This window comes from Urocampus carinirostris, chromosome 2, assembly GCF_059441175.1.
Source record: "Urocampus carinirostris isolate Australia breed hairy pipefish chromosome 2, RoL_Ucar_1.0, whole genome shotgun sequence".
NCBI lineage: Eukaryota > Metazoa > Chordata > Actinopteri > Syngnathiformes > Syngnathidae > Urocampus > Urocampus carinirostris.
In genome coordinates this window covers 66515291-66541516 of record NC_142350.1, presented here as the reverse complement: position 1 = coordinate 66541516, position 26226 = coordinate 66515291, and the positions used below count along the sequence as shown (strand labels likewise).

The 26226-nt window shown below is 40.2% G+C and overlaps 2 protein-coding genes across 12 annotated transcripts in view; both read right to left on the bottom strand.

The window, feature by feature from the left end:
* Window positions 1-4065, bottom strand: part of mef2d (myocyte enhancer factor 2d) — a 201434-nt gene extending 197369 nt beyond the window's left edge. For all 6 annotated transcript variants that reach the window (XM_088327568.1, XM_088327571.1, XM_088327570.1 and 3 more), the window contains exon 1: window positions 3923-4065. The gene's annotated coding sequence lies outside the window, so the exon portion shown is untranslated. The remainder of the gene's footprint in view (window positions 1-3922) is intronic.
* Window positions 4066-6935: 2870 nt separating this feature from the next.
* LOC148373041 (uncharacterized) lies at window positions 6936-25020 on the bottom strand. 6 transcript variants are annotated; one of them, XM_088328142.1, is made up of 5 exons: window positions 24971-25020; window positions 19542-19682; window positions 17771-17915; window positions 17109-17248; window positions 6936-7091 (listed from the first exon to the last, which is right to left on the bottom strand). In XM_088328142.1, exons 2-5 carry the CDS (start codon window positions 19578-19580, stop codon window positions 7086-7088), a joined length of 330 nt encoding a protein of 109 aa, XP_088184268.1. In that variant the 5' UTR covers window positions 19581-19682; window positions 24971-25020; the 3' UTR covers window positions 6936-7085. The 6 variants fall into 6 exon arrangements, 5 of the variants coding, with proteins under 5 accessions (XP_088184268.1, XP_088184269.1, XP_088184265.1 ...); XM_088328143.1 differs by having other exon boundaries at window positions 17109-17239; XM_088328139.1 differs by lacking the exon at window positions 6936-7091 and having other exon boundaries at window positions 16270-17248.
* Window positions 25021-26226: the final 1206 nt, after the last annotated feature.

Genomic DNA, 26226 nt, shown 5'->3' with positions numbered 1-26226 from the left:
TCTCTCTTTTCTCTTTCTCTCTTCTTACCCTTCGCGCTTTCTTTTCTCTTTCTCTCTCCTTCTGTCTTTCTATTTCTCTTTGGATTTCTTTCTTCCTCTTCCTTTCTTTTCCCACTCTCTCACGACTTTTTATCTTTTATTTCTCACGCTCCGCCAGCAGTTGATTTGATGTTTAACACCCCGAGTGGTTGGAATCTTGTAAAGATATCAACAAGTGCCGTGGATTCAGATTCTGAATCAGATCTACATTATTGTCATTCTTGTACACGTGTATATAGAACGAGTACAAAAGGTAAGATTTAGACCGGTGGAATATATGCGCCGAGGAAGACTGCAACTTCTTAGCTTGTGCACAAATTAAATTAGCGTAGACATATCCTCATCATGTGAATTGCAAAAAGAAAGGCACATGGCGCAGCTTTCAAGCTAAAAGCAATCGAGCAATCCGATAAAGAAGGAAATAGAGCTACTGCACGTAAACTTTACTTTGCGAGCGTGTTGCTAGCGTGTTTTGGAATAAGGGAGCGTGGGACGACGTCTATATGACATAGTCTCTTTCCCATACTGGGGAAGACGACTTTGATGACGTCAGTTATAAGGAGGAAGATGACGACGGTTTACCGTGATTACTACAAGTACAGTATGTTTTTTTAACAGACCCGATTACTGTGTTGCGAGCGTGTTGCTCGTAGCGTTTTGCTACCCTTCACAGGCACGGTTTGGGATGAAAGTTATAATATTAATATTAAAGCTTCGAAAACTCTCTCGGTGCACCGTCTTTCTTTGTAAATATGTGTAACCATGTATAATATGTATTTGCAACTGTATATTTTTGTAATGTATTTATTTCTGAGACTTATTCTGATATGTTTTCCACGGGCGAATCAAAAAGAAGGGGCCAAAACAACGGGGGCTGACGGGAAGTGGAGTAAAGGTGAGACGAGTTTGTGGACGCGGCGGACAATAGTGGATATATATTTTTCCCACCCTTACCTTTGGAAATATACTTTTTTTTTTCTTGGATTATTTTCAACGGGACCCGGACTCTGCAGGTCTGCATCAAACCTTAAGTACCGGTATCATTTTCCGTTCATTTTGCCGGCTGTAATTTCTGGACTGTGTACTTTATATTCAGTTACAATCGCGGGACTTAAAGTCGGGTTTGGGTTATTTTTGTGATTGTGTTACATGTTTGAATGTGGGCGCGTGCGGCTTATATACAGGTGCGGCTTGTGTAAATACAAAAGCGGTTATCCTCTTAAAATTTGGTGGGTGCGGCTTATAAAAGCGCTATAGAAATGCAGATCATTTCAGATCATTTCAGTTCAGTGTTCTTGCAATAAAATGTTACAGCGGAACCTCGGTTTTCGAACGACTCACAGTTCGAACAAATCGGAGTCCGGACAAAAAATTCAAGAAATTCTTGCTTCGTAGTTCGAACAAAAATCGGAGTTCGAAAGCCGGTACATTTTTTTTTACTCCTTACTCCTTTTAATTTTCTTAGGTGCAATTGCACCTCCACTACACTAGGGGGCGTCCGAGATGAAACAAACGTGTAGCAAATGGGCCGTGTTACGGAATTTCGTCGAACTCCACCACCCCGATGAAGCTGCAGCCACCAGAGTCATCAATGACTTTAACGACACTTTCATGAACCACTTCCGAAAAGTGCTAAGAAGAAGGCAGAAGCAAATGTCATTGGATAGATATTTTAAGAGAAAAGAACATTCTGTGGCAAAGAGATTTGAACGTGTGAGCACCCCTCAGACAGAAGAGCTCCCCGAAGTTTTTATGGAAGGGGACTCTCCTTCCAAAACAATCATTTTCCTTCCTCCTCCATCCCTCTCCACCGTCCACCTGCGCCTTCTGCTGACCACCACAAAGGTAAAAAGTCCTATTCATAATTCTTTTCTTTATCCTTTTTTTTTTTATTTTTACAAGTTCATGTTAGCGTAATCTTTCGTACGGAAGATTACGATAACGCGAACGTACGATTAGCCTGGGTTGGCTTTATGTTTACGTTAAACATTCAAGGGAAACATTCAGGGTGTTGGAACGGAGCCCAACATTGAGGGTGTTGGAACGGAGCCCTCTTTCCAATGAACCGCTCACCACTTGTTGTGGAGACCCGGGTGCTAAATGACTTGTAAACGACCTGATTTTTTTATTTTTACACGTTCATGTTAGCGTAATCTTTCGTACTGAAGATTACGATAACGCGGACGTACGATTAGCCTGGGTTAGCTTTATGTTTACGTTAAACATTCAAGGTAAACATTCAGGGTGTTGGAACGGATTAAAACGATTTACATGATTTGTAATGGGAAAAATGATTTCGGTGTTCGAACAAATGGCAGTTCTCAAAAGAGTAACACCAAAGATTAATCCAATCAGTGCTATAAAGTATGATGAGTTTTCAACGATTCCACAAGCTTTGGCGCATCTCTTCCATGAGTATCAAGCCTCTGGGAATTATATCAGTATGATGAGCATTCATGCAATGTTTGCGTTGCGTCGTCTGCTACAAGCCACGTGAACTCCTCTTTCCACGATGCTTTTAATGTACGTTTACGTTTTCTAGCGTCATAAATTTTGTTAGCTTCTTTTGAAAATGTCTTCTGGGGCTGAGGTTTTGCCTTGATTTACAAACACGTATCCATTTTTCTTGTGTTCTCTGTGCGTCTGCTACAAGCCACGTGAACTCCTCTTTCCACGATGCTTTTAATGTACGTTTACGTTTTGTAGCGTCATAAATTTTGTTAGCTTCTTTTGAAAATGTCTTCTGGGGCTGAGGTTTTGCCTTGATTCACAAACACGTATCCATTTTTCTTGGGTTCTCTATCCATTCATCCATCCATTAGCTGCGCCGCTTATCATCAGTGGGGTCGCGGGGGTGCTGGAGCCCATCCCAGCTATCTCCGGGCAGTGGGCAGGGGACACCCTGAACTGGTTGCCAGCCAGTCGCAGGGCACAAAGAGACAGACAACTCACTCGCTCATTCACACCTAGGGACAATTTGGACAGGACAATTAACCTGACAAGCATGTTTTTGGAATGTCGGAGGAGACCGGAGTGCCCGGAGGAAACCCACGCAAGCACGGGGAGAACATGCAAACTCCGTTCATGTTAGCGTAATCTTTCGCAAAAGATTACCATAACGCTAACGTACGATTAGCCCGGGTTAGCTTTATGTTTACGTTACACATTCAAGGTAAACATTCAGGGTGTTGGAACGGATTAAAACGATTTACATGATTTGTAATGGGAAAAATGATTTCGGTGTTCGAACAAATCGCTTTTCGAACAGGGTTCTGGAACGGATTTTGGTCACACCGAGGTTCCACTGTTTTTTTGCAAGCAAAATTGTTTGAGGAAAGCATTGTTTAGTTATGGTGAGTGTCAAAAATATACACAAAAAAAGCACCGAAGTGAAAGTTAAGACTTTGTGAAGGACTTTCAATTTTTTTCAGTTTTATCCATATTCAATATATAGCAGACAATAGCAGTAAATGAGTCCAATTGTATAGGCGTTTTAAGGCTTCAATGGCAGTGAATGAGTTAAATATCAAAGACGACGCCAAACCTAACACAGTATTTTCAACTTTAGAGCAAAACCAAATAAAACAATTGTTATTTTAAACCAAAATATAAGAAACTACTCTTATATACAAGAAACCTTCCGTAAAGCCAGCTGATACCAGACCAAAAAGCATCCCTTTTTAAAAACTTTAATAACTGAATAACTCACGTTTTCAACATTTAAACGAGGTCGTTTTAGCAAGAAACGAAAAGAAAACAATAACAAGGCTTCATTCCCCATCTTCTAGTTTTTTAGAGCACATTCCGAAGCAGCGGGACTCCCTCACATGCTTATGCCGGAAAATATGTCACTCACCCCGGCCAGAAGGAGTCGGTCACCTACCTATTATAGGAGCATCCGCATCTGGCGAAGGTGCTGCCGAGGTCCAATGCCCGCTCAAAGCGTCCCGAATCACGGCTGTTGTGCGTGTTTTATGCCGCCGAGGTCGCCCCGGCTGCGAAAGAGAAATCTGTCCCGTACTTGACGCGCAGTGTAACTCTTTAGCTTCGCCTCGAAGGGAGCCCAGGTTCGTCCCCGAGGAGGCGTAGCCCTACCGTGATTGACGGTGACCTTGGGCCAATGGGAGCGCGGCTTTCGTGTTGTCAGGGCCATTCCGGAGAGGGCTGCGTGTAGAAGAGGAAAGTGGGCGGGATTTACAGACCACCCTTCTTGTTCAAATGTATCCTTCCGCTTGGAGGCTCATTCCGGCGTTTTAACAGTTATTTGATCATAAAACCGGTTAAAATTTGAAACTGAACGTCACAAAAGCGTTAAATTGGACGATTAAATGGATTACTTTAATCAACTTACACGCTGTGCAAATATCCAAAAGTGATAGCGACATAACCGCTTCTAGTGGCTTAGAAACACTTTCTGTTTCGTTGGTATTTCTACAAGTACAATAATTTAAAAAAACAAATGCTTTATTTTCGCTTAAAATAAAGAATATTCTCACTTTACCCCGAAATACACATTTCTTATGGTTGTGCGCATGGAACTATTTGACGCGTCACCGCGTATGAACACTATGTTTACAGTCGAGTAGGCGTGGTCAAGTGACGTCAGCGAGGCGAAGTAGCGTGCTATGGTGACAGGAAAGCACGTGCACTTATCGAATAACAATATCGATTTAGCCATTCTAGAACAATATTTTTTTTTAATAATCATTTTTTTTTTGTATTTCTTAGCAACACAAACGCTTTTAACGAGAATGAAAATGGAGACAGTCACTTTTCAAAAAGAGATGCGGAGCGTGTTCAGGCTGTCAAACCCAGTTGACGTTTAAAGAGACAGTGTGTAATATTTTGTGTTTCCTGGTGGTACAAAAAAATTACATTCAGTAAAAAACAAAACTGAATTTGAATAAAAAGCAAAAGTACATGAAAACACAGGCCTAGAGCGCCCTCTTGCGGTTTAGTGTGAAAATAGCATGCAAAGTGATGTATAGGACAGCGAATAATGTCAGAGCCGGAACAGACGGTAGACCCAAACGCGTAACGTTTCACACCAAGCTTTATTGCGGATGCGGAGAACGACCAATGATTTAAACTCCATTCACTCCTTGTCAGTCCGTCAGCAAACCTTCGCATACGCAAGGCAAGGACTATTTTGACTCTGGCTCCCGTCTATCCCGTCCTCACCTGTATCCTGCTCCTCTGTCACTGAATTCCTGATCGTCTCTGGCTACTTGACCCGTTCTGTCCACGCTTCGATCCCGTGAGCTCTTCTGTAGCAAGCGATGGTGGTGTCAGGGACGGAAAAACGGGTCGGTAGCCGGGACTGGGAGAGCAAGGCGTGGTCAGGGTCGGAAACGGGTCGAAGCCGGGTACAGACGGGAGCAAAAACGGGACAGGTGGGAGTCAGGGTCGAAAAAGGCTTGCCTAGTATACAGGGAGATTCGCAGACAGACTGACTAAAGGAGAGTGACGGGACTGGGTTTAAATAGCAGGGAGCTGCAGCTGGTGCCACACAGGCGGGGCCAATTGGGCGCAATGGCAAACGTGACCGAAATGATGAAAAACCATGAATCTATTCGACTTTTCTCACTTATTTTTGTAACAGAAATCAGTCAAACCTTACTGGGGACATAGCATTTTAGTGTACTTGTACTACAATCACAGTAACTATGCCAAAACGGTAGAATAGACATAGTCGGGGACAAAAAGAGGTCGTAAGCCGGGACGGGAGAGCAGACGTGGTCAGGATCAAAAACAAGTCGAAGCCGGGGACAGGCGGGAGCAAAAACGGGACAGGTGGGAGTCAGGGTCGAAAAAGGCTTGCCTAGTATTCATTAAGATTCGCAGACGGACTGACAACAGGAGACTGACAGGACTGGTTTCAAATAGTGACCGGGAGCCAATCAGAACCCGCGGCGGTTGGCGGGCACAGCTAAGTCACATCAGTAATCATGACAGCTACCGCCATCTGGTACAATGGTGATTTATCCATGTGTGTTTTTGTACAAATGTATTCTATACTACCTATTAATTGTACAACAGAGGGCCAATATAAATCTGATCAGGGGCCATAACTGGCCCCTGGGCTGGACTTTGGACATACCTGCTTTGAAGTAAAACTAGCCATTCAACAAAACAGGACTAAATGTAATTGAGTCGTCACATTTACTCATCATAAAAACGGAATATATAATTCTAACTTATAATGTAGCTCAGGAGGTAAAGTACTCGGCTTGTAATCAATGGGTCGTAGTTTCGATTCCCGGCTCCTCTGTGTTATGTTTCGAAGTGTCCTTGGGCAAGACACTGTATCCCTACATCAGGGGTGTTAAACATGCGGCCCGCGGGCCAGATCAGGCCCGCTAAGGGATGCAATCCGGCCCACGGGACAATGCTCGGAGAAGCGCAAGAGAAAAATGAGCTGCAGGTTGAAAAATATGCACTTGCCAAAGGCAGGTGGCTCTCACAAATGCTGCACTTGTATTTCTTTCTCTTTTATCTCTCTCATTCTCACTCACTGTTCCACCCTTTTTCTCTCACTCTATCTCCCTCTCTTTCACTCTGTTTTTTTCCTTTTTACCCTTTTCTCCCTTTGTCTCCATTGCTTTCCTCTTCTCTCTTCCTCCCCTTCTCTCTTTCTTTCCTTCTCTTTTCTCTCCTTCCCTCTTTCTCTTGTTCTATTTCTCTTTGGATTTCTTTCTTTCTTTCTCCCTCTCTCATTATTTCTCTTTATATTTATTTTGTTTCTCAAGCTCTCTCCCTCTCTCTTTCTCCCTTTTCTCTCTTTCTCCCTTTTCTCCCTTTCCTCTCTTTCTTTGTCCCTTTCTCTCTTTCTTTGTCCCACCCTCTACTTTTCTCTCCTCCTCTTTCTCTCATTTTGTCCCTTTTTTTTAAGTTTGACACCCCCTGCCCTACATGTATTTGTTGCAAGACTTTCGTAGTAATTGTATCACCAAAGAGGTCGAAAGGAGGATTACACCTCGCTTGTTTTGTGCTTTGCATAAGACGATTACTTCCATAGATTTCCGTCGTCGCAGTCAGCCGGACGCTTATTCCTGCAGATGGGAACGAACGCGGGTCAGTGAAGGGGTCACGGAAATGCCACCGGGAGTATATCAAAACAACATTAAAGGGACACTGTGTGTTATTTAGCGTTAAAAAGACAATATTGATTTATATAACTAGCAAAATGTCACAACCAGAACGGAATTAGGACCCAGATGCGTAACGTGAACCACAAGTTTATTGAGGTATAGAGGAAAGATAGCGCCCGTGATCCGGTGCTCGCTGGACGCGGGAGGAAAGCCGCTCACAGAATCGGAACGACTAGACTAAAAAACAGGTCGATAGCCGGGACTGGAGAGCAAAATGTGGTCGGGGTCAAAAAACGAGTCGATGGCCGGGACGGGGGATCAAAACGTGGTCAAAAAATGGGTCTGGCCGGAGACAAACGGGAAAATCAGGAACGGACGAATGGAAAACGGGTGAAAAAGCGGGATGGATGGGAGTCAAAATCCTTGCCTTGTAAAAACAGAGGTTTGCTGACGGACTGACAACAGGCGAGTGAAAGGACGGACCTTGAGTCGGACGGGGAACCAATCAGGAAGCCAGCAGCGGCAGGCGCAGGTGAAATTAATCAGTCATCATGACACAAAAATACATGAGCTTTTCAAATACCCTTATGTTGAGATATAAGCATTTATTTTGCATACCATAAGCCTCACCTAAAGGGAGCTGATATAGTGGTCCGCCATCTTGCTGCTACGTGTACTCGAAAACCTCAAAAAAGTTGGGTAGAAAAAAAGGGAAAGTGATCAAAACGCACCATTGTAGTTTTCTCCCTTGTGTGTTTCAACATTTTTTTGTTTGGTTGCACGACACCCTTCGGTGACATCTAGTGGTGAAATAATACACACTGTCCCTTTAATACAATAAAATATCTGTGAAAAGAAAGACATAAATGGAATAAAATGTTTACGTATCCTCTTTGGATTTTGATAGAGAAAAAATCAGACCAATCTGATTACATTGAAAAAAAACATAATCCTTGCAATCGTTGAAGTAAAATACCAGGAAATAGGTGTTTGCATAAGTAAGCAGACCCTCTGACGAACCATTTTCAGTCGCCTTGAAAACCCAAAACAAAGTTGCTCTTGTTTTCTGTTATTTTTTGTTTGTTAGTTTTTTTTATTTTTGCTACTGTGACTGAACTACTCAAAACCACCTCACTATTTGAACCCTGTCCTGTAAGTCTCCTGTTGTCAGTCCTGCTGCCAACCTCAGTATATACTAGGCAAGCCTTTTTCGACCCTGACTCCCACCTGTCCCGTTTTTGCTCCCATCTGTCCCCGGCTTCGACCCGTTTTTGATCCCGACCACGTCTGCTCTCCCGTCCCGGCTTCCGACCTCTTTTTGTCCCCGACTATGTCTTCTCTCCTTTTCTGGCTTACGACTCGCTTCCGACCCCGACCACGTTTTGCTCTCCTGTCCCGGCTACCGACCCATTTTCCCGTCCCCGACACCGCCATCGCTCGCCATGGAAGATCCACTTCAGCGTTCGGAGCACCATTTGAGTATCAGAGCGACCTGCTTCCCACGTCCAGCGAACACCGCATCGTGGGCGCAACCCTTTCTCTTTCTTCCAATAAAACTTGTGAGAAACGCAACGCAAGTGGGTCCTGTCTCTGTTTTGGTCCTGACAGGATTGCTATTATCATAGCTGTTATTACTATTATCATGGTCATTATGTCATGGTCGCCGTGGCGACCGGTCTGCCCCGCCCCCTGAGCACCAGCTGAAGCAGATCAGCTAATTGCGTGGCTGCTATTTAAGGTTGGGTTGGGGGTATTGCGGGTGTTGGCTCATTATACCTTTTCTGTTCTGTTATGCCTTGTCCTGTTTAGTTTAAGTCGGAGGAAACCTGTACTTGACCATTCTGAGTTTAAGAATGTTTTTGTTCTGTTTTGTCCCGGAGTTTTTGGACAACTTTTATTTTGGTAAATAAAAGCTTTGATCGTACGCAATTGAGTTCTCACTTCCTGCCAGACATGGGACCAAGTCACACATGTGCAAGTCTCAAGTAAGTCCCAAGTATTTTTTTCTTGGGCAAGTCAAGTCAAGTCAAGTCACAGGCTGTGTCAAGTCAAGTCAAGTCAAGTCCTGTAATAGGTCAAGTCAAGTCCAAGTCAAGTCACCTTTGGCGTACTGTTGTAATTTTAGCTTCAGAATCTGATCTTAATAAAGTGAAAGGCAATATATAAGAAATCAAGTAATCATCCTTGGCTAATGTGCCTAACCTGTAATAAAATATTTGTATCCTAAATACTCATGTTCAGTAAAATACATCATAGACTCAAACAAACAGTGATATCGTCAGTATTTGGTATTTATTGACAGAAAAAGTGATCTGTAGATCGAAACCCAAACTTTTACTTTTTTTTTACTTTTACAAAGTAACAATAACAGCTAAAACAAATACTAACTTACAGAGGATTAAACTGTCACATTTCTCTTGCTCTTTTCTTTGCAGATTTCTCTCTCACACGCTTTCTGTCACTCACTCAAACAGTATATCCATAAGTCAATCCCTTTTTATGAGGAAACAAATAACAGCTAAAACAAATAGCTTATTATTATTAAACTTTGTTACATTTCTCCTCTCTCTCTCACTCACACACTCACACACACTCACACACTCTCACTCACTCACTCACTCACTCACTCACTCACTCACTCACTCACTCACTCACTCACTCACTCACTCACTCACTCACTCACTCACTCACTCACAATGACACAAATTAACTCACTCACTCAGTCACTGTATATCCATCAGTCATTCCCTTTTTACAAGGTATTGCATTTGCAAAATAGAAGATTAGACAGGGTCTTATCTGCAAGCCGAGCTCGATGGGGTCTCATAATGATTCCACCATGGCTGAAGACTCTTTCCACTGGGGAACTTGAGGCTGGCACTGACAAAGCTTTCATTGCAACAGGAAAAAGGGCAGGGAGGACAGCCCTGTTTGCGTCCCAGAAGGACAGACAAGGCTGCCCACAACAAAGAGAAAAATAGTTATTTAGTTGTGTCTCTGGGTTGGTGGTTGGGTCCTGCTTGCGGCGTTTTTTGTAGCCTGAGAATAGGCCAGTGCTGTCTTCTTGCTGGCTTTCGCTTTCCTCCTCTAGGAATTCAGGACTCTGGGATGTTGTGTGAGGTTGCACCTCACGTAGAATCAGATCTAATTAAAACAAAGAAAAAAAAGGGCAAGCGTAAGATCTCATGAGCATTATTCAAAATTGAACATCCACAGTTTGATACGCTTGCAAAATCATCTCTAAAATGGATTATAATACTCATATAACTGTTTTGAATTACATTTCCATAATTTGATAATGGTGACACGCCTAAGTGTACATCACGTTAAAAAAAAAAAATCCACTGACCTTTTACCATGTCAACAATGTTATTCTTGACATCATCGGTGACAAGCACATCATGCTGAAGCCACATCATGGAGAAAGCCGGGTCCAGGACAGCTGACCTGATGTAGACTGGGTCTGCAAATGGCAGCTCTTCCCCTGATGCAGCTGACAACATCTTCACATTAACGAAGATTCCCCGGAACCGTTTCTTCAAAGAGAATTGCAGGCTATGGATCATGCTTCCCAGGAAGCGCACTTGCGGCTTGAGTCTTTCCAAGTGGTGGTTAAGAGACAATACACAGGGGAGGACAGAGCTAATCGTCACAATCTTCTCTCCCTGAGTAAGATCAGTGGCCTCTGCAAATGGCTGTAGCACATCACAAAGTTCCTTCATCAAGTTCCACTCCCTAATTGAGAAGACCAGCTCACTGTGTCCCGTGTTCTGAACAACACTGCACAAGTCCTGGTGACTGAATGAGAGCACTGCCTTGACTTGTCGGAAAGTTGAATTCCACCGTGTGTTTACAGCAGCGGGTATCCCTCGCTGATCAAACTTCTCCTCAAACGCATCTTTAAAGGTGCTGGATGTATGCAAGAGAGAGCTAAGCTTGGAGCATTTTGCAAAGGAACTGTTCATGATCCGTGCATCCTTGAGACCATCACCAACAGCTAACTGCAGAGTATGCGCAAAGCATTGCTGACGTTTAGGGCTTCCTCTGTTGATTGTGCGGTCCACAGTCTCCCAGTCACCTCTGGAGAGGTCTTCCCACAATTCTTCATCATCCAGATTGTCATCATCGGTTACTTCGTCATCTTGATCCTTCGGAAAACAGACTGAAAATGCTCGCTTCATATTCGCAGCATTATCACAGATTATGAAGTCGAGTTTTTTCCGAATGCCATAATCCTCACACAGGGAATCAAAGGCTTCAGCAATGCGCTCTCCTGTGTGAGATCCCTTGAATCTGCTGCATGCCAGCAGGTATGACTTCAGCATGACTCCTTCTGAGGTTGTTAAGACATGGCCAGTGACTCCCAAAAAGCCGCGCATCCTCCTATCTGACCAAATGTCTATGGTAACCGACACATGGTCTACACCAGCAAGAATCACTTTGATCTTTTCTTGCATGTCTGCAACAAGTGATTCTATTGTTGAAGTTATTGTTCTGCGGCAGATAGGCTGGTATTTGGAGTCGACCACAGACATGAAGTGCCTGAAATGTTTATTTTCCGTCATTGAAAGGGGCATGCTACATCCAATCACAAGATCTGTAACAATAGCATTGGTTATGGACTTCTGTTTGGGATGATTTGCTGAATATGCTTCCAGAGGACGAGACTGGATGAACTGTGATATTGCAGGCTGTGTAGTATCAGTGCAGGCGTTTCTTGTCCTTTCATACTCTGCATATCTGTGAAGCAGATGCAAAAACAAGAATGAGATGTCCTGTATGGTTGGGCAGACATGAAATCATGACATATGGTTAAAAAAACAGTTGTTTGAAACTTTCTGTATTTTTTTTTATCTATCTTCTGGATGATATTACTTAATATCAAATCAACTGTAACTGAAGCTTTTACCACATTTTTTTACTTTTTTATGCTCATAAAGCTGGTATATCTTAACCATGTGATAGTTAATAAATAAAACAATTTATTTAACATTTCCAACCATGAAATCAAAATTTTTAAAGAAAATAATGAGCTAATATTTATTTTTATACTAAAAAGTTACTAAAAAAAAACTACAAAAAAAACTTCCATAATTGTCGACTTAGTGGTCTTAATTATAAGATTGGATTAACATTATTGTCACTATTTGATTTGGAGACTACTGGCATAACTTTTGATCTAGCCTGCACGATTGAGGCGGTTTTAGCGTGATGACGTTGTAGTCTGATTGGTTGTAGCATAGTCCAGTAGTACACAGAGGCATTTGATCAACGCAGCCTCTCGGATGGTTGGCCAGACTAAACTCGTGTGATGAGTTTATCACACGTTTATCACAGTTTATTAATAGTCGCGATAGCCAGGCTTTATTGTTGCACTTTTATTGCACTTTATTGTTGTCAATGTCTACGCATAGGACAGTGTGGAACGTAATTTCGATTCCGTTTTATGTCAAGTACATTTGAAGGAACTGGCAAATAAAACTGACTTTGACTTGACTATGTACGATCAGCATGCCTGTGAAAAAGAGCGGATCCCCCTGCAGCTGCCGCCAACCCCACACTCTCCCCAATCGTGGAAGGTGCCCTTTTGCCAACACTTCCAAATTATATGCAGATTGAGACTATAACATTAAGGCAAAGACACATTTTTCAGGGATGTGATTTTTCCGCTAATTCGCGGAATTCCGCTTTCGCTCCAAAAATAAAATTTTAAAATTTCCGATTCTTTTAAATGGTAAAAAAAACGATTTCGTCTCGACAGCGTTCCATTTTAGTGTTTCCGTAACTGAAATGAAACGTACTTGCGATTGGTTGAAGTCTCCGTGTTGACCAATAAACGCGCTCCTTATAAAGGCGTAGGAGTATGCCATTGTTCATTTCTCACACGTTTTTGCCGAGTGTTTAAAGAAAGATGTCCGAGATCGAACGCAAAGATGCTCCGCGAGTTAAAGAAATTGCTAAGATCGTAAAAAAACAAGTTTCGATCGGACTGGTTAGAGAAGGAATTATCTACAAATGTTGGTGACCCCGACGTGATCCAATGTAGCGAGCAGAGACGGGAGTCGTAAGCGGAGTGTCAAACAAAGGTGCCAACGAAAGCTGCTTTAATGACATTTAAACTGGCGATAACAAAACAAACACGAGAGTGGCTAGAACCGGCCGAATTAAGAGTCCCCCTAGGAACTCGCTAACTAAACAATGGTTCCGTGGGTGAATTATGTACAACCCACTACAGTACTTTCATTTATAGATAACATCTTCTTCTATAACAAAGACATTTATGGTATGTTCTAATATGAGTTACTTTTCATTTGGTCATGATACAATTATTTGTTCATGAAATTTGAACTCTTCAACATGATTTATGTGTTAACTTAGTAATCACATGAGTTAGATATGATGATATTCTCAGTGATAGTTTTTAATAGCAAAGGCAGTCCAATGTTTTTTAATGTGACTGATTTTGAGTTGACTTAAACTGTAATTTTATATGGGATAGTTCAAAATACATTGAAAATGTATGCTGTTGTTTTGTCTATTTCTTTGTCATCTGAGTGCATTGAAAGTACTTAAAAACACGGAAAACCCATGACCTCCGGGGGGCTTCGCCCCACTTCTCCCCCCACCAGGGCACTGCCCTGGACCTAGCTGGGTGCCCGCGGCCCCCAGACCCCCGCCTAATTTTCAGATAATTTCACTTTGGTCAAATCACATCCCTGATTTTTGATCATGTACAGTGCACGTGTCCTTCTCAACTTCACCGCTTAGCCTACCCTATTTTCTCAATTAGACAGCCCGTTTATCCGTAGCTCCTAGCTCAATATGCCTGGCTTGTCTTTTGCGTTACCCGTTGTAGGATAGACGAGGCACTATGAGCACAAATGCATTCGTTTTACTCAAACATACTGCAATGTTTATAAAAGTAAATGAATGAAGCATCATTGACGCAGGTTACGATAACCTCTCGTCTCTGCATAAGAATGTCACAATGATAAACTGAAACCCCCCTGTGCAGCGGCTAAATCGCCCTGCCGCTCACTCTTAGCTAACAACCAAAGAGTAAGCAACTGGACTTTTTAGAGATTGAGCTGTAGATGTTCCTCATGGAAGTTCCTCAAGCTCAAATTAGAAGTCCAGTTGCCTACAACTAAACTGTATGGATAAAATGACCTGGGTGAATGACAATATTCACAGACATTAGCCAACATCCAACTCACCAGATATTAACACATTGACAAACAGATATTAACACTGACAAACACTTACTGGGCAGAATGGCTCTTCAAATGTCGGATGAAATTTGAGGTGGTGGTCTGGCTGTCCGAAATTTTCCCGTTGCAAAATTTGCACTGCGCTGTTCGCCGTTTACCTTCTTCACAGAAGTTTTTGAAGCCAAAAGTTACTACCCTCGGAGCAGACATGCTGACTTCAGGTGGTTGCCGTGGAGGTGTGTGGCGCATGGGCAGAGTGGGCGTGACATGAGAGCGTTTCTCAGCCCGCATCCCGTACTGTAATTGTCAACATTATTTAAATAATGAAATATATATATATATATGAACACGCAAGTCATTCAAGTCATCGTGGCTCAAGTCAAGTCAAGTCCCGAGTCTTAGATTGCCAAGTCCAAGTCAAGTCACAAGTCATAAAAACAGCGACTCGAGTCGACTCGAGTCCAAGTCACTAAGTCTCAAGTCCCCATGTCTGCTTCCTGCCTCCTGCCTCCGTTCTGGTCCGGTCACCCCTTCCACCTCGTGACACATTATTGGTGACTGAATGATATTTAGTGATTATAGAGTAACTAGATGGGTACACTACAATTATCTGGTATTATAACTATTATGAAGATTATTGTTATAACTTTTATGTGACTGTTGTTATTATTATTAGTAGTAGTGTTATTGGTATCCAATAATGTGTGAGCAGAAGCCTTATATAATAAACGGGTAAAGCTAATAATTAAGCTTGCTTCTATTATTATAACGAGTATCATGACTATTATTTTTGTTGTTATTATGATTACCGCTATCAACCATATGTCTATTGTTAAACCTTGTTATTATAATACTGTGACCATCATATTAAGCGGCACAACCTGGATCTATGTTTTTAAACACTGGGGTGAATACATATGTGGGTGATGATGGTGAAACCCCCCCCCAAAAAAAACTAAAATAACTGGAGATACTATCACATACATCTTAAGAACACAAAACAGGCATGTCCTGCACTTCTCGTAGTTGGGGCAGACAAGCGGGAGCTTGAGGTGTTTGTTACATGTAAATGCACGAGAGATTTAGCTGTAAAATAGAATTATTAAGGAAGTTTGTGAGTAGGATTAAATAAGCAGATGCTTTTTCCTATTCCTTTTCGGACATGGTTGGTTATTTATGCATATAAGAGTTGCGGGTCGGGCAGCACGGCGGCGCAGTGGTCGGCGCGTGTGCAGGCACAGTTCTAAGGTCTTGGGAACCTCCTGTGTGGGTTCAAATCCAGCTACCGGAATTCCTGTGCGGAGTTTGTATGTTCTCCCCGTGCTTGTGTGAGGTTTCTTCTGGGTATTTCAGGTGGATTGGCCGGTCCAGATTGTCCCTAGGTGTGAATGAGCGAGCGAGTTGTCTGTCCCTGTGTGCCCTGCGATTGGCTGGCAACCAGTTCAGGGTGTTCCCTGCCCACTGATTGCTGGGATGGGCTCCAGCACCCCCGCGACCCTACTGAGGAAAAGCGGTGCAGATAATGAGATGAGTTGCAGGTTACATGATTGAGTGGCGTCATCGTTTAGTTATGCTGTTAAAAATATATATTTGTATCCAAATGTGAAGCTTCAATTTATTTTCAAATCAAAATCATCATGATTTAAAATCTCACACGTGCAGTTTTATCGACAAACTGCTCCAATAGTCTTATTTATTCGACAAAATGTAAAAAGTGGTTTATGAGTTGACGTAGCTTGGGGGTTGTTTCACGACCGTTTGTAATTTAGCGCCCTCTGTTGGAAAATTAGCCTCATTGGACGTCACTATGCCTCCTTGTATTATTAAAAATGACGTCACATGCTAATTGTGCACAATTCCTTAATTGAATTGAATAGTATTTATTTTTCATAGTGAAACATTTTATTTAACGAGATTCGACATGGCACTCCCGGGCATGTAACAAAGACTTTTAAAAGATTTTGAAAAAAAGGTAAAAGACTATCTGGGTAAAAGGATAAAATCCCAAACATATTTACAACGTAAACAAGGAATAATAACAGTGTAATGTCCATGAATGAAAAACAGTAGTGCATTGTAACAATAATGCAATGACATTTTACTGGAATAGTGGGAAGTTATTCATATAGCCTGAAAATGAAATACTTGATCAAACTCAAAAATAGGGGTCACCGACTTCTTTAAAGCCAAGAACAATTTTTTGTTACTAGTTATTGCAAAGGGCTACCATTTTTCAGGCGTTTTTTTCTGTTTTTGAATTAAATTATTAACTCAAAAGAGCTATTCTGTGTCATGATTACTCATTGCTTGTTTGGCGCCGGCTGCTGCTTGTTGCCTGATTGGTTCCCCTCCTATTTAAACTCCATTCGCTCCTTGTCAGTCCGTCAGCAAACCTCCGCATACGCAAGGCAAGCACTATTTTGACTCTGGCTCCCGTCTGTCCCGTCCTCACCTGTATCCTGCTCCTCTGTCCCTGACTTCCCGATCGTCTCCGGCTACTTGACCCGTTTTGGCACATTGGCCACGCTCCGGTCTCCCGTCCCGGCAACTCTACTCGTTCCCGCATTCCGACCACGCTTCCATCCCGTGAGCTCCTTGCTCCTCCTGCCCAATTAGCACCGGAGCACTGTCATTTGTTTCCCCGTACCTGACTTCCTCGATTCTACAATAAAGCTTTGTGTGAAACGTTACGCGTTTGGGTCTACCATCTGTTCTGGTTCTGAAGGGATGGGAGCGAGGCACCGATGAGCTCTTCTGCAGCTCTCACCGTGCGCTGAAGGGTCTTCTTACAGGCTGACGGTATCTTGTGCTTTTCTTTTTCTGCCCACATTTTTTCCTGCAAGCTGGTGTGCCGGCTCCTCACATGGGCGTGCCAGGAAAGCCCCCTCGTCTCGATGTCTGGAGAAACTCAAAACAGCAGAGCGTTTCTACGTCATCAGGGCCTTGTTCTCCAAACATCGCCTGCCGTCCCCCCGTCAGAGTCCTGTTATCAAAATTCCCCAGCCAAAACATTCCGCATTCGGATCGGCGTGACCTGTCATTGAACTTCAGCCTACCCGGTGAAAATCTTCATTGCACTCGATACATGTAACTTGTATTTAATCGTATAAAATCCTTTATAGTCAAATCTATAACACCCTTCAATCTTCAATAGTTAAAATTGATTTTATCCCGTGTTTAGGTCACCGATGATGTCAGTAATTTCTCATACCAGTTAGAAATCACACAACAACCCATTTTCAGAATTCTTCTGCGGCCTACTTAGGTGTTTTCAGAGATCCCTGATCGAAATCGTCTGTTGGATATTGATTACAGTTAGTCCAATCGTGCAAGTCTGGGTTTTGGTTTCCCCTCATCACTGAGGAGCAATTACCTTAGCATGGATAGAATTTTAGCCAGCGTGTGAGCAATTAGCTCGATTTTACCTACCTCTGGCTTGTATAAACGTAAGTGCATGCGCCCTGCAGTTTTCCTCGCGTTCTGCCTCCACCGCATCCCCGCGGTTGCCTAGCAATACAGGCAGGCTCCATGGCAACCGGCGCCAACAAACGCCCCCTCTCCTCTCTTCTCTTGCCTGTGCTCATCAATTAGGACGAAAGTGAAACCATCACAATGGGCCACATCACAAAAAGGGAAGAGGGAAAGGCAAGACGTACACTTGCTTATTTGCAGTTTCACGCTGTTGGCAAATGTACCTGGACTTATTATTTAGCATAGTGTGTGGTCTGAAATGGTTCATTCCTGTTATTTGGTGCCATTTGAGTCCCAGTCACATCAAATGGTATATTCTGTGTAAAACGGAGCTTATATTTATTTTTTAAGGATTTCCTTGTATGCTTAACTGCTCTTTACCATAAAACACACTGATATGTATGCAGGATACATTTGGAATAGATTACTGTGATTGTAGTACAAGTACACTAAAATGCTATGTCCCCAGTCAGGTTTGATTGATTTCTGTTACAAAAATAAGTGAGAAAAGTCGAATAGATTCATGGTTTTTCATCATTTCGGTCACGGTTGCCATGGCGCCCAATTGGCCCCGCCTGTGTGGCACCAGCTGCAGCTCTCTGACAGATTGGCTCCCCTGCTATTTAAACCCAGTCCCGTCACTCTCCTTTTGTCAGTCTGTCTGCGAATCTCCCTGTATACTAGGCAAGCCTTTTTCGACCCTGACTCCCGCCTGTCCTGTTTTTGCTCCCGTTTTTCCCCCGCTTACGACCGTTTTGTTCCCAACTATGTCTACTCTCCCGTTCTAGCTTACAACTCGTTTCCGACCCCCACCACGTCTTGCTCTCCCAGTCCTGGCTACCGACCAGTTTTCCGTCCCTGACTCCGGCATCGCTCGCTACAGAAGATCCACTTCCGTGTTCGGATCACAGTCCGAGTGCGAGAGCGACTTGCTTCCCGAGTCCAGCGAAGACCGGATCATAGGGGGTAGCCCTTCCTCTTTCTTTCAATAAAACATGTGGTAAATGTTACGCAATTGAGTCATGATTTCGTTCTGGTCGTGACAAAAATGTCCCTCCTATCAGTGTCCCTCCTGTTTCTGTTATGCACTGTGACAGGGGACACATTTGGTCAGGGTTGGGTAGGGTTACTTTAACTTGATTACTTTCAATGACTTTTGGATTACTCCAATACCAAATATGCTAATAAAAGACAAAATTAACTAAATATGAATAAAATGATGACTCACAACACGTGGTAAGCTTTCTCTCCCGTTCCCGAACCCTGTTTGAAAACCGATTTGTTCGATGACCGAAATCATTTTTCCCATTAAAAATAATGTAAATCGTTTTAATCCGTTCCAACACCCTGAATGTTTACCTTGAATGTTTAACGTAAACATAAAGCTAACCCAGGCTAATCGTACGTTCGCGTTATGGTAATCTTCCGTACGAAAGATTACGCTAACATGGACGTGTAAAAATAAAAAAATCAGGTCGTTTACAAGTCATTTAGCACCCGGGTCTCCACAACAAGTGTTGAGTGGTTCATTGGAAAGGGGGCTCCCTTCCAACACCCTGAATTTTGGGCTCAGTTCCAACACCCCGAATGTTCACCTTGAATCAAAAAGCTAACCCAGGCTAATCGTACGTTCGCGTTAACATAATCTTTCGTACGAAAGATTACGCTAAAATGAACGTGTAAAAATAAAAAAAGGATAAAGAAAAGAATTATGAATAGGATTTCTTACCTTTGTGGTGGTCAGCAGAAGGCGCAGGTGGACCGCCATTGCTTGCTTATAGCACTCACTCCTTTAGCCACATCACTCGATTTCACAGCCTCCTTATTCTTTAGTATCGTCCTGATTGTAGATTTAGCCATGCTGTATTCCCTAGCAAGAACGGACATTCGCACACCTCCTTCATATTTGGCAATTGTTTCTTTCTAAAAATGCAATAGTTGTACGCACTACTTTTCTTTTTTCACCTGTAGCAACTTTGCTGCTTGCACTGACTTTCTTCGGAGGCATAATAAGGGGCTAAAACACTCGTACGCCGCTCAGCATCGCACCCTAGCGTACGCACTCACGCATTACCGGCGTTCGAACTCCGATTTTTTGGACCGAACAGCTAAGCAAGAATTTCTCGAAAATTCGGGTCGGACATTGATTTGTTCGAACTGAGAGGCGTTCGAAAACCGAGGTTCCACTGTAAAAACTTTTCATTTCTTCATTCATCCACAAGGCGAGTATCTTAAAAATCTCCTACCAGTTGCGTTTGACCGACCATCTGAGGATTTTGCTTTTAGATTCTTCAAGCTTTTCCAGACAAAGTTTTGCTTGCATTGTCTCTCAAGTACACGTTGGGTTTGAAGTCTATATATGGCTGTCTAACAGGAAGTTCCTCTCACCTGACAAGAAGTTGGGAACTTTTGTTCACGGTTGTACTGGCCCCTGCAGGTACGGATGAAGACATAAGTGTTGTAATTACCGTAAATTCCGGACTATAAGCCGCTACTTTTTTCCCTAACTTTCAGCGGCGCTCGAGTGTTGCTACCATTAACTGCCCTGTCAAAGCTATATTATTATTATTAAAGCTTTGAAAACTCTCTCGGTGTACCGTCTTTCTTTGTAAATATGTGTAACCCATGTATAATATGTATTTGCAACTGTATATTTTTGTAATGTATTTATTTGTATATATTTTAGACACTTATTCTGATATGATTTGCAGGGGTGAACGAAAAATGAGGGGCGGAACAAACGCGGGGTGCCGAGTTTAAGTGGGGACCGCTAAAGGTGAGGGACAGACAAGGAAAGAAGAGGGGGTAAAAAGTCGATAAAGAAAAAGGAGTTGCATGAGTAAATGTGTTCATCTGATATATTTTTCCCACCCTTACCTTTGGAAATATACACTTTTTTCCTTGGATTACTTTCAACGGGACCCGGACTCTGCAGGTCTGCATCAAACCTCAAGTACCGGTATCATTTTCCGTTCATTTTGCCGGCTGTGATTTTCAGACTGTGGACTTTAATGAAGGACATTTCTTTTCAATCGCGGGACTCGAAGTCGGGTTTGGGTTAATTTTGTGTTTGTGTTACATGATTAAATGTGGGCGCATGCGGCTTATATACAGGTGCGGCTTGTGTGTGTGTACAACATCGGTTTTCCTCTTAAAATGTGGTGGGTGCGGCTTATAATCAGGTGCGCTCTATAGTCCGGAATTTACGGTAAAGATTTGGGTGATTTTACTTGTTGGGTCATTTTAGGTGGCACATGAGACAATGTTGAGAGAAGCTAATGCAAAAAGGACTGTCAAACAATGATATGCAGTGTATATATATATATATATATATATATATATATATATATATATATATATATATATATATATATATATACATACATACATAATAATCCATTCTACAAAAACGACATAGAAGATACTACAGATATAATACAAAATAATACTGCTGTGATACTACAAAGTACTAAAATCATAAAACTATTGTAATACAACAAAAGTACTACAAAAATAAAACTACAGTAAAACTGTACAACAACAAAAATACATCAGTTATAAAAAATATATATATAAGAAATACCAGAAGAATAATACTGCAGTGACACTACAAAGTTCTAAAATCAGAAAACTACAGTAATATGACAAAGAAAATTACAGAAAATACTACAGCTATACAACAACAACTCAGTCATCGAAAGACAACAAAAATAATGCAGAAATACTAAGAAAATACTACTATGGATATACAGTACTACAAAAAAAGTACTGCATAATTCACAAATGCGACTTCAGAAATACTAAAAGAAAAAAAAAACAACTACAGTAATCCTTCAAAACTAAATATCAAATTAGGTGCTCAAAATACAGACAATAGTACAGTTCAACAAAAAAGAAATAATAAATACTACAAAAATACTACAAAAATAAAACTACAGTAACACTGTACTACAAAAAAATACAACAGATACAAAACAGGTATACAGAAGATGGAAATACTACAAAATACATAAGAAATACTAGAAAAAGAATACTACAAAATACATAAAAAATACCGGAAAAGAAATACAGCAGTGATACTACGAAGTACTAAAATTGCTGTAATAAGACAAAAATACTACAAAAATAAAACTACAGTAACACTGTACTACAAAAAAATACTACAAATATACAACAGGTATACAATGGATCAAAATACAACATAATACATAAGAAAAACTAGAAAAATAATACTACAAAATACATAAGAAATACCAGAAAAAATACTGCAGTGATACTACAAAGTATTGAAATCATAAAACTACTGTAATAAGACAAAAATAGTACAAAAATAAAACTACAGTAACACTCTACTACAGAAAATACTACAGATATACATCAGGTATACAACAGATGGAAATACTACAAAATACATAGGATATACAAGAAAGAAATACAGCTGTGATATTACAAAGTACTAAAATCATAAAACTACTGTAATTCGACAAAAATACTACAAAAAATACTACAGCTATACTGTACGACAACAATTCTGTTTCAAAAAAACAACAAAAACTATGCAGAAATTCTAAGAAAATACTACTATTGAAATACAAAACAAACCTACTGTATTAACACTACAAAAATACTACAAAACAAAAGAAATACAAAACTTCAACACAAATCCGACTCCAGAAATACTAATCACATAAAATACTATAAAAAATACAACTACAGTAATAGAATAGGACATACCTTTATTGTCATTGTTACAAAATGGATTAACATATTGTGACAACGAAATTGGGCATGACACTCCAGTTTCACACATTCACAGTGAGGTAAAACGCCAAGAAGATAAAGGAACAGAGAAGATAAGGTTATAATACTTCAGAAACTTTATTTCGTTTTTTTCAAATTGTGATTGTATCAAAAACCAATTTGATCCGACTTATTTATTTTGAAATAAATTGGATCTGTGTCCAAGATCGGCCCCCCAGCCACATATTTAAACCCCATGCCCCTCGATCCCAAACACAGGGGCCCCACAAATCTATTTTTGCGTAGGGCCCAAATGAAGGCTCGGGACCATAGCATTTTTCAACTCATTTTGATGGGGACAAAACAATAATCGCTTGACATTGGTGGGGCCACGGCCCCTCCGTCCATAACAAAACTACGCCCTTGGATCACTCTATATTGTGTAAGGGCGAACAAAATAAAACGTTTCCAAGTTAAAGCTGCAATTCTTAAAATCAGACGCTAGAGTACAGCAAACAATTAAAAATAGAAAGACTCGTGCAGTACCCCTTATTGTCCTATAGATGGCAACCAAAGTGCGCGCTTTGTTGTGTTTTATTGGAAAAGTCAACATATTTCTACTCACCTCCTTTCTCTTTTCTTTTCGTTTAATTCTTTTCCTCTTTTCCGTAAATATTCTTTCTCTCCGATGAATGTTCTTTCTTTCTTTTCTCTAGAACTTGGGCCGATTATAGTTTTCATGTCTTTTATTTTGGTAGTCTTGTTTTTTTTAAAGTCATGACGCGTTACCCCGGAGTGCCGTGTCTAATCTCGTTGCATCCGTAAAGACAATTCGATTGAGTTTAAGCGTTCTTTCTTTGCTTTCAATTTTTTTCTTTGATTTGATATTTTCTTGAAACACTTTTTAAAAATAATTTCTTTAATTTGATCTTTTCTTTCATTTTTTCTTTAATTCTTTTTCTTCATTCCATCTTTTCTCTAATTATTTCTTTGATTCTATATTTTCTTTAATTCTATATTTAATTCGATCTTTTCTTTAATTATTTCTTTACTTTAATTCTATCTTTGATTTTAGCTTTTGTCAAATTCTATATTTTCTTTAGTTATTTATTTAATTCTATCTTTTCCTCAATTCTTTCTTTTATTTTTAGTTCTTCCTTTCTTTCTCTCATTCTTCCTTTATTCATCTTTCTTTCTTTCTATCTTCCTTTCTAACTTTCTTCCTTCCTTTCTTTCTAACAGTCTTCCTTCATTCCTTTCTTTCTTTCTACATTTCTTTCTCTCCTCCCCTTTCTCTGTCTAACGCGCTCTCTCTTTGTTTCTTTCCCTCTCCAATGCTCTTTTATTTTTTTCTTTCTTTATATCTATCTATCTTTCTTTCCCTCTTTTCTTTCTTTCTCTCTTTTATTTATTCTCTTTATTAGTATTTCTATTTACCTTTCTGTCTCTCTTTCTTTCCCTCTTTCTCTCTCTTTAATTTTCTCTCCATTTCTCTTTTTCTTTCTTTCTTTTGTTCCTTACTTCAGTTTCTTTCTTTATTTCTTCTGTTCCTTCCTTCAGTTTCTTTCTTTCTTCTGTTCATTCCTCCAGTTTCTTTCTTCTGTTCATTCCTTCAGTTTCTTTCTTTCTACATTTCTTTCTATCTTCCCCTTTCTTTGTCTAAGGCTCTCTTTAACTCTCTTTGTTTATTTCTTTCCCTCTCCATTTCTCTTTTATTTTTTTCTCTTTCTTTATATCTATATTTCTTTTTTTTATCTTTCTTTCATCTGTTCCTTACTTCAGTTTCTTTCTTTCTTTCTTCTGTTCCTTCCTTCAGTTTCTTTGTTTCTTTCTACATTTCTTTCTTCCTCTTTCTCTGTCTAATCATCTTTCTTTGTTTCTTTCTTTCTTCCCCTCTCCATTTCTCTTTTATTTTTTCTCTTTCTTTATTTCTCTCTTTTATTTTTCTCATTGTCTTTCTTTTTATCTTTCTCCCATTCTTTTTCTCTCCATTTCTCTTTATTTTTGCTCTTTCTTTAATTCTTCTGTTCCTTCCTTCCTTCAGTTTCTTTCTTTCCTTCTTCTGTTCCTTATCGTGGGGAGGAGATATTTCAAAAGCGAAAAAGGTTTTCCTTTTTACGGTTCTATTTCGTTAGTGTATATCGTGTTATCGTTCAAAAGCGCATATATGTTTCTTAATTGTACACTTTTAACGCATTCTGAGAATGTATTTGTCATTCAAACATGCCATTTCGGCTAATATGCCGCCATATTTGAGGAAATGCTACACCGAAGCCTCCTTCGATGTGTATTCGATTTAATTCCACTGCTTGGTGAAAGTTATCAAATAAAAGAATTAGCGGCGATTACTGTCCGTCAAAAAGTCATTTTTATGAACGTATTCGCTCTTTATCTTGCGCTGTTGTGTGCATGACCTACTTTGCATCCAAGCGGGCACCATTTCCGGCTTATGACTCATTAAATTAGCGCCACTTCCTGGTTTTAGTCACGTGATCCCGGCACCTGAGCCCGATGGCGTCTGGGAAAATATGCAAATGAGATGAGAAGATTGACTTTTGAACAACATAAATCAGAACTTGCCTTAAAATAAAAGTGATGTTTTTTTGTTATTATTGAAATTATATGAAAGCTCTCATTTGTCCAAATATTTAGAACATAGTGTCTTAAAGACAATGATATAACCGAGCAATAGATGAGAATAGAATAGACTTTTTATTGTCATTGATATAAACGTGATGAAATGAGATTATACATGTCACTCCAAGTTAAACGTGTAATAAACTCTTTAAATTTGAAAATACGATAATTTATTTATTTTATTCTAAATGTTCTTTAATTCTTTCTTTTATTTGATATTTTCCTTAATTTTAACTTTTTCTTTCTTTCTTTCTCCCTCTACATTTCTCTTTATTTTATCTTTTCCTTCTGTCTTTCTTTTTTCTTTTTTCTCTCTTTATCTCATTCTCATTTTCTTTCTTTCTCTCTTTCTTTCTTTCTTTCTTTCTTTCTTTCTTTCTTTTTTCTTTCTTTCCTTCTCTCTCTCAATTTCTCTTTATTTTATCTTTTCTCATTCCTTCTTTCTATCTTTTCCTTCTATCTATTTGTCTTTCTTTTTTCTTTTTTCTCTCTTTCTCTTGTTCCTATTTTCTTTCTTTCTTTCTTTCTTTCTTTCTTTCTTTCTTTCTTTCTCTCTCTCTCTCTCTCCATTTCTCTTAATTTTATCTTTTCTCATTCTTTCTTTCTATATTTTTTCTTTTTTCTCTCTTTCTCATTTTCTTTATTTCTTTCTTTCTTTCTTTCTTTCTTTCTTTCTTTCTTTCTTTCTTTCTTTCTTTCTTGCTTTCTCTCCCTCCTTTTCTGTTTATTTTATTTTTTCTCATTTTTTCTTTCTTTCTATCTTCCTTTTATCTTTATCCTTTTTCCCTCATTCTCTCCTTCTTTCTCTCTCTCTTTCTCTCTTTCTTTCTTTATCGATTCTTTGTACATGTCATTCCAAGTTAAACGTGTATTAAACACTTTAAATAGAAAAATATGATAAAAGACGGTCAGAGTAAATAAGGAAAACTATTTATGTTAATATTTAAATTATATCGATTGCCTTATTAGGGCAAATATTAAAAACAAAGCTCTTATCTATAGGATAATGTCTAGAAGGCATTAATATTAGCAATCAT

What these genes read in the sequence shown, in the direction of transcription:
- LOC148373041 (XM_088328139.1), bottom strand. Translation starts at nt 19,580, where the DNA reads ATGGCGGTCCACCTGCGCCTTCTGCTGACCACCACAAAG. An exon ending in TTCTGCTGACCACCACAAAG is followed by an intron (nt 17,916 to 19,541) that starts GTAAGAAATCCT and finishes TGATGAGCACAG; the next exon opens with GCAAGAGAAGAGAGGAGAGG. An exon ending in TACGTTTATACAAGCCAGAG is followed by an intron (nt 17,249 to 17,770) that starts GTAGGTAAAATC and finishes TGCTGTTTTGAG; the next exon opens with TTTCTCCAGACATCGAGACG.